The sequence below is a fragment of the Nicotiana sylvestris genome, chromosome 5 (genome assembly GCF_000393655.2).
Source record: "Nicotiana sylvestris chromosome 5, ASM39365v2, whole genome shotgun sequence".
In the NCBI taxonomy this organism is placed as follows: domain Eukaryota; kingdom Viridiplantae; phylum Streptophyta; class Magnoliopsida; order Solanales; family Solanaceae; genus Nicotiana; species Nicotiana sylvestris.
The window spans coordinates 21,530,496-21,541,787 of NC_091061.1; the positions used below are offsets into that span (position 1 = coordinate 21,530,496).

The window sequence follows — 11,292 nt, forward strand, 5'->3', positions numbered from 1 at the left end:
ATTTTGGCGATTTGATCGCACGAGTAAGTCCGTAGGATGTTTTTGAGTTAGTATGCATGTTTGGTTTAGAGCCCCGAGGGCTCGGGTGAGTTTTGGATAGGTCTCGGAAGGTTTTTGAACTTATAAAAGTTGTAGGTTTTTCAGTTTCTGCGGTTCTGGTGTGTTGTTCTTCGTGTTCGCGGAAGGACTCTTGCGAACGCGAAGGGTAAGTCAGGCTGAAGGAATTTTCCTTTTACGTAAATGCGAGATACAGGACGCGAACGCGAAGCCTTGGGGGTGTTTCCCTTCGCGAACGCGGACCTGCTATCGCGTACGCGAAGGCCTTTGGGGCTGGGCAGGGGGGAAGGAGATTTTGTTCTATGCGAACGTGGCCATTAGCCCGCGAACGCGAAGGCTCAAGGAGTCAAAGCTCCGGGAACGCAAGCCTGTGGTCGCGAACAGGATGGTTAATTGGGCCTGACCCATCGTGAACGCGACAGACCCATCGCGAACGCAATGAAGGTCTGCCCAGTGATTTTTAAACAGTAACAGAACATACGGGATTTCACCAAAATTTCATAACTTCCTCTTCCAAACTCCAAATTAGGCGATTTTTGAAAGAGAACTTCACCACAAATCCATAGGTATGTAATCTTAGACTCATTTTCTTCAATTTCCATTAACACCCATTAGATTTCTAGGCCTAAATCATGTTCTCAAGGGTAGAAAATTAGGGATTTGGGTAGAGTTAGGGCTTTTTGTATAATTGGGATTTAGACCTCGTTTTGGGGTCGAATTTTGGAACTAATTACATATTCGGGCTCGTGGGTGAATGGGTGATCAGGTTTTGGTCCGAACCTCGTGTTTTGACCAAGCAGGCCCGGGGTCGATTTTTGACTTTTTGGGAAGAATTATAGGAAATCTATAATTAAGCATTGGAATTGGATTGTTTAGAGTTTATTGATGTTATTGAGTCGATTATGTCTAGATACAATTGATTTGGAGCCAAATTCAAAAGGAAAAGCAGTGTTTGAGGCTTGAGTTGGTCGTGGAAGTTCGAGGTAAGTGTTTGGTCTAACCTTAGCTTGAGAGATTAGGAGTTGTGTCCTATTTGCTACGTGTTACTTATTGAGTACGACGCATTGGTATGGTCACGAGTGTCTATACGTTGGTGTCAAGCATGACCGTGAGTCTTAAAGTGAAATTATTGTATTTTTAATAAGTGCTACAGATGCCTAAGTTGTTGATTCACTGTGTAGAGCAAGGATTATGATTATTCTCGTGGAAATTGCTTATGATTGAGTATTGGTGCTAGTTGAGGTAGTTAGATGTTGGAACAAGTTTGGTTATAGCTGATTTTCCCTTGCCGGGATGTATTTCCTTATACTGTTGATTCCTTTGCCGGGATAGTGTTGTTTCTTTAATTATCCCTTGCCGGAACTCTCGTTGTGATTGGTGTTGAACTGTATATGTGGATCGGGTTGCGCGCCGTAACAATAATATAACTGGATCGGGTTGCACGCCGCAACAATGATATAATTGGATCTAGTTGCACGCTCAACAATGATATAATTGGATCGGATTGCACGCTGCAACAAAAATATAATTGGATCGGGTTGAACGTCGCAACAATGATATAATTGGATCGGGTTGCATGCCACAACAATAATATAATTGGATCGGGTTGCACACTGCAATAGTGATATTATGTTTTGGATTGGGTTGCGCGCTGCAACAATAACTAGTACAAAGTGCTTATAGATTGGTCGCGAGTTCCTTATTGTTTTGCTGTAAATTCTAAATTGTCCTTATGCCTTTCTCTTAAATTACTGTTGGTAATGATATTCCCTCGCAGCATGTTCCCCCTCCCATCTTTACCTGTTTGGTTCTGTTTTATTTTCGTTGTATAGTATATAACTGCGCAAGTTTATTTGGTAGTCTAGTCCTAGCCTCGTCACTACTTTGCCGGGGTTAGGCCATGCACTTACCAGCACATGGGGTCGGTTGTGCTGATACTACACTCTGCACTATGTATAGATCCCGGAGCGGCAGCTTTTGGTCCGTAGCTTTGGATGGCTGCCTTCAGTTTAGTCAGAGATCCCGAGGTAGTCCTGCAGGCGTCCGCAGGCCCGACGCCCTCTTCTATCTTTATATGTATTCTGTTTTCATTAACTTCGGAGACAGATTGTACCTTTATTTCCAGACATTTGTATGTAGTATTCGTAGATGGTCCGTGATATCGTGACACCGGATTCCGGGTAGAGATGTATGTTGGTATTGTCGTACTGGTTTTTGGCTAAGTTATCTGATTTCATCTTCCGCATGTATTTATTTATCGTTAATATTTCACTATTGATCGCATGTTAATTTAAATTGTTAAAAAGGGCTAAATAAAAGAGTTATTGATTCCATAATACGCGGCTTGCCTAGCTTTTATGAGTAGGTGCCATCACGACTCCCGAGGGTGGGAAATCCGGGTCATAGGTCTCACAATTCACGGACAAGTTTAGTAGAGTTTGAGGGATAGGTACAGAGACGTCTGTATTTATCCCCTAGAGGCTACAGAGTTAGGAAAAAACATCACATTTATTCTTTCTTGTCGTGCGATTTGGTTTCTCAATGCTAATTGAATTTCTACTCTATTCTTTCGCAGATGGCGAGAACCACGCTTCCTCATCTACCGATTAGTAGCCCGAGCCCCTAGCAGCAGCTCCCACGAGGGGCAGAAGGTGAGGCCAAGACCATGCTAGAGGCCGAGGTAGGGGCAGAGCTCAGCCTAGAGCAGTAGCACCAGCGACGGAACCTCAGGTTGACTTTGATGATGAGGTTCCGGGCTAGACCGTTCCGGTGGGCCTAGCTCAGGTGCCAGAGGGGTTTATTGCTACACCAGTACTCTAGGATGCTCTGGTTCATCTAGTGGGCCTTATAGAGAGTGTCACCCGGGCAAGCTTTCTTCCTGTAGCACCAGCCGTCTCTCAGGTTGGAGGAGGAGCCTAGACTCCTACTACTCGCACTCTAGAGCAGATGGCTCCCCAGTTTCAGACTCCAGCCACTCAGCCAGTTGGAGTAGTTCAGTTGGGTGTGGTAGCTCAGACCAGTGATGGAGCCGCTATGTTTGCCGATGCTTTGTGGAGATTGTACATGTTCACCAAGCTCTTCACTACTACCTTCAGCGATGCATCTTCTGAGGATCCCCAAGATTATCTAGATAGCTGTCATGAGGTTCTAAGGAACGTGGGGATAGTGGAGACCAATAGGGTCGACTTTGCTACTTTCCGCTTGTCTGGATCCGCCAAGACTTGGTGGAGAGATTATTGTTTGGCTAGACCAGCCGGATCACCAGCTTTGACTTGGGAGCAGTTTACTCAGCTATTTCCGGAGAAGTTTCTCCCCATCACTCAAAGAGAGGCCTATCAGAGGCAGTTTGAGTGTCTCCAGCAGGGTTCTATTACTGTTACTCAATATGAGACCAGATTCATCGACTTGGCCCGTCATACTCTTATCATACTTCCCACCGAGAGAGACAGGGTAAGGAGGTTTATTAAGGGACTTATTTAGCCGATTCGACTTCAGATGGATAAGGAGACAGGGAGTGCGATTTCTTTCTAGGAGGCGGCCAATATGGCCAGGAGAGTGGAGATGGTTCTGTCGCAAGGAGGTGGTTAGGGGTCTCACAAGAGGCCTCGTCATTCAGGAAGATTTAGTGGTGCCTCGTCTGGAGGAAGGGATTCATATGGTAGAGGCCATCCTCCTAGGCCCTTTCAGTCAGCACTTCAAGTTTCACACGGTGCTTCAGGTGGCCGTGGTTCTCATATCCATTATTCGGATCAGCAGCCCTACAGTGCACCACCAACTCTTATCAGTGCACCGGCGCTCTAGAGTTTTTAGGGTGGTCATTCAGGTCGCCAAGGTCAATCTCAGTTTCCTCAGCCGCAACACTCAGGTGGATGCTTTGAGTATGGTGAGTATGGTCATATCCGAAGGGCTTGTCCGAGATTGGTGGGTACTTAGTCGCAGCAGTAGGGTTCCCGTGCTATGGTTTAGGCACCAGGTGTTCCACCGCCCACTCCGCTAGCCAGGGGTGGGGGTAGAGGTGCTAGAGGTGGAGGTAGAGGTATTAGAGCTGGAGGTCAGGCAGCTAGAGGTGGAGGCCAACCAACAACAGGCCGTCCTAGAGATGTAGTTCAGGGTGGTATGGCCCAGCCCCGATGTTATGCTCTTCCAGCCAGGCCCGAGGCTGAGGCTTCCGATGCAGTCATCATAGGTACTGTTTTGGTTTGTAGTAGAGATGCTTCAGTCCTATTTGATCCAGGGTCTACATATACTTCTATGTGTCATCTTATTTTGTACCGTATCTTCTCATGCCTAGTGATTCCTTGAGTACCCCTATATATGTGTCTACATCGGTGGGTGATTCTATTATGGTAGATTGAGTCCATCATTCTTGTATAGTTGTGATTGGGGGTCTTGAGACTCGTGTAGATTTGTTACTTCTGGACATGGTTGATTTTGATGTCATGATGGGGATGGACTGGTTATCACCTTACCATGCTATCTTGGACTGTCATACCAAGACTGTGACCTTAGCCTTGCCGGGTATACCTCGTTTAGAGTGGAGAGGGACTCATGGTCATTCTACCCGTAGTGTTATCTCTTATGTGAAGGCTCGGCATATGGTCGAGAAGGGGTGTTTAGCGTATTTGGCATATGTTCATGATTCTAGTGCCGAGATTCCTTCTATTGATTCTGTGCCTGTTGTTCTTGAGTTCCCTGAGGTATTTCCTTCAGATCTACCGGGTATGCCACCCGACAGGGATATTGACTTCTACATTGATTTGGCTTCGGGCACTCAGCCCATTTCTATCCTGCTGTATCGTATGGCCCCGCCTGAGTTGAAAGAGTTGAAGGAGCAGTTGCATGACTTGCTTGAAAAAGGTTTCATCAGACCTAGTGTTTTGCGTTGGGGTGCACCGGTATTGTTTGTAAAGAAGAAGGACCAGTCAATGAGAGTGTGTATTGATTACCGGCAGTTGAACAAGGTTACAATCAAGAATAAGTATCCATTGCCGAGGATTGATGATTTGTTTGATCAGCTTCAGGGTGCCAAGGTATTTTCGAAGATTGACTTGAGATCTGGCTACCATTAGTTGAGGATTAGGGCATCTGATGTCCCTAAGACAGCGTTCCACACTCGGTATGGGCATTATGAGTTCTTGGTGATGTCATTCGGGTTGATAAATGCCCCAACAACTTTTATGGATTTGATGAACCGAATGTTCAGGACTTACTTGGATTCGTTTGTGATAGTCTTCATTGATGATATTTTGATCTATTCCCGCAGTCGGGAAGAGCACGAGCAGCACCTTAGAGTGGTTCTTCAGACTCTGAGGGATAGTCAGTTGTATGCCAAGTTTTCGAAGTGTGAGTTCTGGTTGAGTTCGGTTGCATTCTTAGGTCATGTGGAATTAGTAGAGGGTATTCAGGTTGATCCGAAGAAGATTGAGGCAGTCAAGAACTGGCCTAGACTAGCATCAGCTATAAAGATCCAAAGTTTCTTGGGGTTGGCAGGCTATTATCATCGGTTTGTGGAGGAGTTTTCGTCTATTGCAGCCCCGATGACCAGGTTGACCCAGAAGGGTGCCCAGTTCAGGTGGTCGAACGAGTGTGAGGCAAGCTTTCAGAATCTCAAGATAGCTTTGACTAATGTACCGATGTTGGTTTTGCCCACAGGTTCAGGGCCATATACAGTTTATTGTGATGCATCTCACATTGGACTTGGTGCGGTGTTGATGCATGATGGCAAGGTCATTGCCTATGCTTCGAGGAAGTTGACGATTCATGAGAAGAACTATCCGGTTTATGATTTGGAGTTAGCAGCCATTGTTCACGCGTTGAAGATTTGGAGGCATTATCTGTATGGTGTGGTATGTGAGATGTTCACGGATCACAAGAGTCTGCAGTACTTGTTTAAGCAGAAGGAGTTGAATTTGAGGCAGAGAAGGTGGTTGGAAAGCCCAATGTGGTAGCCGATGCTTTGAGTAGGAAGTCAGCCAGTATGGGCAGTCTTGCTTATATTCTAGTCGGTGAGAGGCCACTTACTTTGGATGTTCAGGCTTTAGCCAATCAGTTCGTTAGGTTGGATGTTTCGGAGCCCAGCCGCGTGTTATCTTGCACAGTCGCTTGTTCTTCTTTATTGAAGCGTATCTGAGATCGGCAGTATGATGATCCCCATTTGTGTGTCCTTAGAGACACGGTGTAGCATGGAGGTTCCAAGCAGGTTACCTTAGGAGATGATGGAGTTCTGGGATTACTGGGTCGAGTTTGTATGCCTAATGTGGATGGACTCCGAGAGTTGATTTTAGATGAGGCCCATAGTTCCCGATACTCTATTCATCCGGGCGCCGCTAAGATATATCAGGATTTGCGGCAACATTATTGGTGGCGGAGAATGAAGAAGGACATTGTTGCTCATGTGGCTCGGTGTTTGAACTATCAGTAGGTTAAGTACGGGCATCAGAGGCCCGGTGGCTTGTTCCAGAAGATTGAGATTCCTGAGTGGAAGTGGGAGCGTATTACTATGGACTTCATTGTTGGACTCCCACAGACTCAGATGAAGTTCGACGCAGTGTGGGTTATTGTTGATAGGCTGACCAAGTCAGCATATTTCATTCTTGTGGCAGTCTCTTATTCTTCCGAGAGGTTAGCTAAGATCTATATCCGGGAGATTGTTCGTCTTCATGGTGTGCCCGTGTCTATCATTTCGGATCGAGGTACGCAGTTTACCTCACATTTCTAGAGAGCAGTTCAGCGAGAGTTGGGCACACAGGTTGAGTTGAGCACATCGTTTCATCCTCAAATGGACGGGCAGTCCAAGCGGACTATTCAAATTTTGGAGGATATGCTCCGAGCTTGTGTCATTGACTTTGGAGGCTTGTGGGATCAGGTTTTGCCTTTAGCAGAGTTTGCCTACAACAACAGCTACCAGTCGAGTATCTAGATGGCTCCTTATGAGGCTTTGTATGGTAGGCGGTGTCGGTCACCGATTGGATGGTTTGAGCCGGGGGAGGCCTGGGCAAGAAGGCCACCGCGACTGCGGTGAACCGCGATAGATTAACAACGTAAGGCAGAAAGGTCAGCATTCACCGCGGTCGACCGCGGTTGGCCACGACCGCGATGCACTGTTCACGCTACTGGAAAGTTTGAGCACTAAAGTGTAAATTCGGGGAAACTTTTGTAAAACCCTTATATGCTTTAGAAACTCTCCCAAGATTGGGGGGAAGCTAATTTTAGACTACTTTTGGAGGAAAGAACAAGAGTGAGAAGATCAACCAAACTCTAGAGTTTTTCTATCTCTTTTTAATTCTTGCAATTTTACATTATGAACAATTTAGTAGTTTTCTCTTATTTTGTTATGAGTAGCTAAATATTTATCTAGGGTTGAAGGAACCAATAGTCGGTTGAAGTTTTGACTCAAGTTGTTATAATCGAGCCGGATTTATGATATGATTGTTCAACTACGTTTTGTATGGTGATTAATTGAACGGGCCCTTGATTAATCATGTATAATTACCTTATACTGCTTGAGAAAGAATATTAGATTAGATAGCTGTGGAACAACACCACTTTTGGGTAATTGAAGAGATTCATTACTTGAACTTAAAAGTGGGTTTAGAGATAACAAAACTTTGGTGGGATAATTTAGAGTTTCATAACTATGGTCAGCTAGAGTAGTTCGAGAGAATGCTCTAGTAAATTATTGTAGTTGATCGAGAGATAATTACGATAACCCGTAACTCTTAATCCTCATAGAGTATTACGGTGAGATTATAGCGGAAGAGTCAAGACCTAAACTAGCAATTGGGGAAATCACTGCCCTAGACCTTTTTACCATTGAATTATCTTTGTTTTAGCTTAATGTTATTTTAATAGTGGTTGAAGTAGTTAAACAAAAACCCAATCTTTATTGATCAAAAATCTTGCATCTAGAGATTGATTGAGTTGATAATAATATTGCCGAAGAGTGTAATAGATAGGTTAGTTCCCTGAGGATTCGATTCCGGACATAAAACCGGATTATATTAGCAGCGACCGCTTTGTCCTTTAAAATGCATAGGTGGGCGTTATCAAATTTTGGCGCCGTTGCCGGGGAACTAACGGTGTTGTTTATTACAACTTATAAGTAGTGTTAAAATTATTAGTTCAAATTAATTTTCAAAGGTGTTAAACAATTTTCATTGAAATTCTAACGTTTGAACTCTTGTGGAATTCAGGTGTATGCCTAGAAATTCCTCAACGACTGGAGAACTTCTTGAAGGACTTTCAGACCACGAGAAAACATTCAGGGCATTGAACCATGCCAACAGTAGGATCCAACAATCACAACAACCACTCCAGCTTGAATTTGACATGGGTGACGTAGAGAACGTCAACGGAAACATCAGGGATGAGCCAACTGACCCAAATGTCAGAGTGGTGGCACCTCTTATGCCAGAAGCTGCACTTTATGATTGGGCTCAACCCACAGCTGACAACCTGGCAACTGCCATAGCTGTGCCCGCAATTCAAGCGGAGACATTCCAGATCACCAACAATATGCTGCATCTGCTACAGAATAAAGGATTGTTCTTCGGGTCACACATTGAAGACCCTCAACAACATTTGAAAAACTTTCTGTCAATTTGTGTGGCTCAAAAGCAGTCAAATGTGACCCCAAAAGCTATCAAGCTATTACTGTTCCCGTTCTCTGTGACTGGGAAGCTCATACTTTGCTGAGTTCGCTCCTAATTAATTCCATTGTCACCTGGGAGGAATTAGTAATGCAGTTCCTAAATAAGTTCTACCCGCCCAACAAGACTGCAAGGCAGATTGATGAAATATTGCAGTACAAGCAGCAACCGACTGAGACCTTGCAAGAAACTTGGGAAAGATTTAAAGGGATGCTGGTAAAGTGTCCTCACCATGGCATTCCAGACCAGATGCTTGGCCAGAGGTTCTACATGGGGTTAGCTGACAATCTAAAGGCCAATGTGGATGCTTCAATTGGAGGTGCATTTTTGAGTAAGACATTCACCGAGTGCAAAGTCCTTCTTGACAAGATGTCCCAGAATTCGGGGTGGATGAATAAAAGTACAACACTGGCACCCATAGTGCATTCAGTTCCTCTTGACCCAAATAATTCGCATGCAGAGAACATGGTCACAGTCATGACTCAAATGAGTATTTTGATAAAGAAGATAGATGAGATGAGTACCAAACAAGTGCATATTGTTGACATGACAAATGGAGGACTGTGTACACCCTATGTTAATCAGTCTTATGTGTGTTCATGGAGTGGAGAAGGTGAAAATCAAGGGGCAAGGGAAGATATGAATTATGTTAACAACTTTAGGGGTCAGAGACAAGGAGGACAACAGTGGAGACCGACACCAAATCAGTAATACAGACCCAACATGCCTCAGCCTGGGGGCATGCAAGTTCAAGGCCAAATGGTGCCATACCACTAGAGACAATAGGGCTACCCATAGCAGAACCAGCAACAACTGACATATCAGCCACCTCCTCAGCAGCAAGATAACAACAAGGTAGATATCAGGGGGATGCTCCAGCAACTCATTAGGACAAATGGTAAGATATAAGAAAAGTTGGCAGTACATGATTCAGCTATAAAGAACATTGAAACTCAGTTGGGGCAGTTGTCTATGGCTTTAAACAATTGCCCCAAGGAACACTGCCAGCGGATACAAATATTAACCCCAAGTAGCAAAACCCGAATCAGTTGATGGCAGTAAGTCTCCGGAATGGGAGAGATTTAGACAAAGAGTAGGAGGTTGCACAAGCCAGCAAAGAGACTACGCCAGCCACTCCAATTCCACTAGAGGTAGATGAACCAACAAATCTAACTGAAGTGGTGGTTGAACAGGGTCAAGATGAAAAGGGTAAGGCTAAGATAAATGAATAAGCTGTAGAATAAGTGGTGCCTCTTGTGCCACAGAACCCCAACAGAAAGAAGCCATCAAGCAATGCACAAAGGGTGATACCTGCACCATTCCCTCAGAGACTGGTAAAACAAAAGAAGGAAGATCAATACAAGAAATTCATGGAGATGTTGCGTCAAATTCAGTTGAATATTCCTTTCATAGATGCCAGGTTATGCGAAGATGATGAAAGACCTAATTGCACGGAAGTTTGATTTTTAGGACCTATCCACAGTGACTTAGATGCAGACTTGCAGCGCAGTAGTGACCAGACCGATGGCTCAAAAGATGTCTGACCCAGGTAGCTTCACTATTCCATGCATGATTGGGAGTTACGCCTTTGAAAAGGCATTATGTGATTTGGGATCCAGCATAAATTTGATGCCTCTGGATGTATATACTAAACTGGGTACTGGTAGAGCTAGACCGACATCGATGCTGCTGCAGCTGGCTGACCGCATGATAAAAAGGCCAACTGGGATTCTTGATGATGTGTTGGAGCAAGTGGAGAAGTTCGTGTTCCCTGCAGACTTTGTTATTCTGGACTGTTAGGTAGATGAGGAGATACCTATCATTTTAGGTAGGACATTTTTGGCCACTGGGAGAGCACTGATCAACTGTGAGACTGGGGAATTAAAAATGAGACTGAACGATGAAGAAGTCATATTCAATGTTCAACAATCTATGAGGAGACCCAGTGAATATGCTAATTGCTCTCTAGTAGAGGCAGTGGACGTGATCCTGTAAGAAGATGATGTGACCCTAAATGCTAAAGATCCATTAGAGGCACGTTTGACAAATTTAGAAGAGATGGATGGTGAAGGGTTAGCTGAGTGGGTCATGGCACTTGAAGGCCAAGGATTCTGGAAAAGGGAACCTCAGTTCGAGTCCCTTGAATTAGAAAAAAGGGCTACACCTCCAGCAAAGCCATTAGTAGAGGAACCACCCAAGCTGGAGCTGAAGACGCTCCCAGCTCACCTCAGGTACGTTTTCTTAGGCCCCAATTCTACTTTGCCGGTTATTATATCATCTGGGTTGCTAGATGTGCAGGTAGAACAACTCTTACATGTACTGCAGGAAAGCAAGACTTCCATTGGCTGGACCATGGCAGACATAAAGGATATCAGCCTAGCCTTCTGTATGCACAAGATTCTCTTAGAAGAAGGGCACAAACCTTCTAGAGAACATCAACGAAGGCTGAACCTGAACATGAAAGAGGTAGTAAAGAAGGAAGTGATCAACTGGTTAGATGCGGAAATCATCTTCCCCATCTATGATAGCAATTGGGTCAGCCCTGTCCAATGTATGCCGAAAAAGGGGGAAGTGACTGTTGTGCAAA

The 11,292-nt window shown here is 44.7% G+C and overlaps 1 protein-coding gene across 1 annotated transcript; it reads left to right on the plus strand.

Annotated features, from left to right (window-relative positions):
* Positions 1–10,229: 10,229 nt before the first annotated feature.
* Positions 10,230–10,700, plus strand: LOC138868362 (uncharacterized). The gene is made up of 2 exons (XM_070145912.1): positions 10,230–10,457; positions 10,506–10,700. Exons 1-2 carry the CDS (start codon positions 10,230–10,232, stop codon positions 10,698–10,700), a joined length of 423 nt encoding a protein of 140 aa, XP_070002013.1.
* The last annotated feature ends 592 nt before the right edge of the window (positions 10,701–11,292 follow it).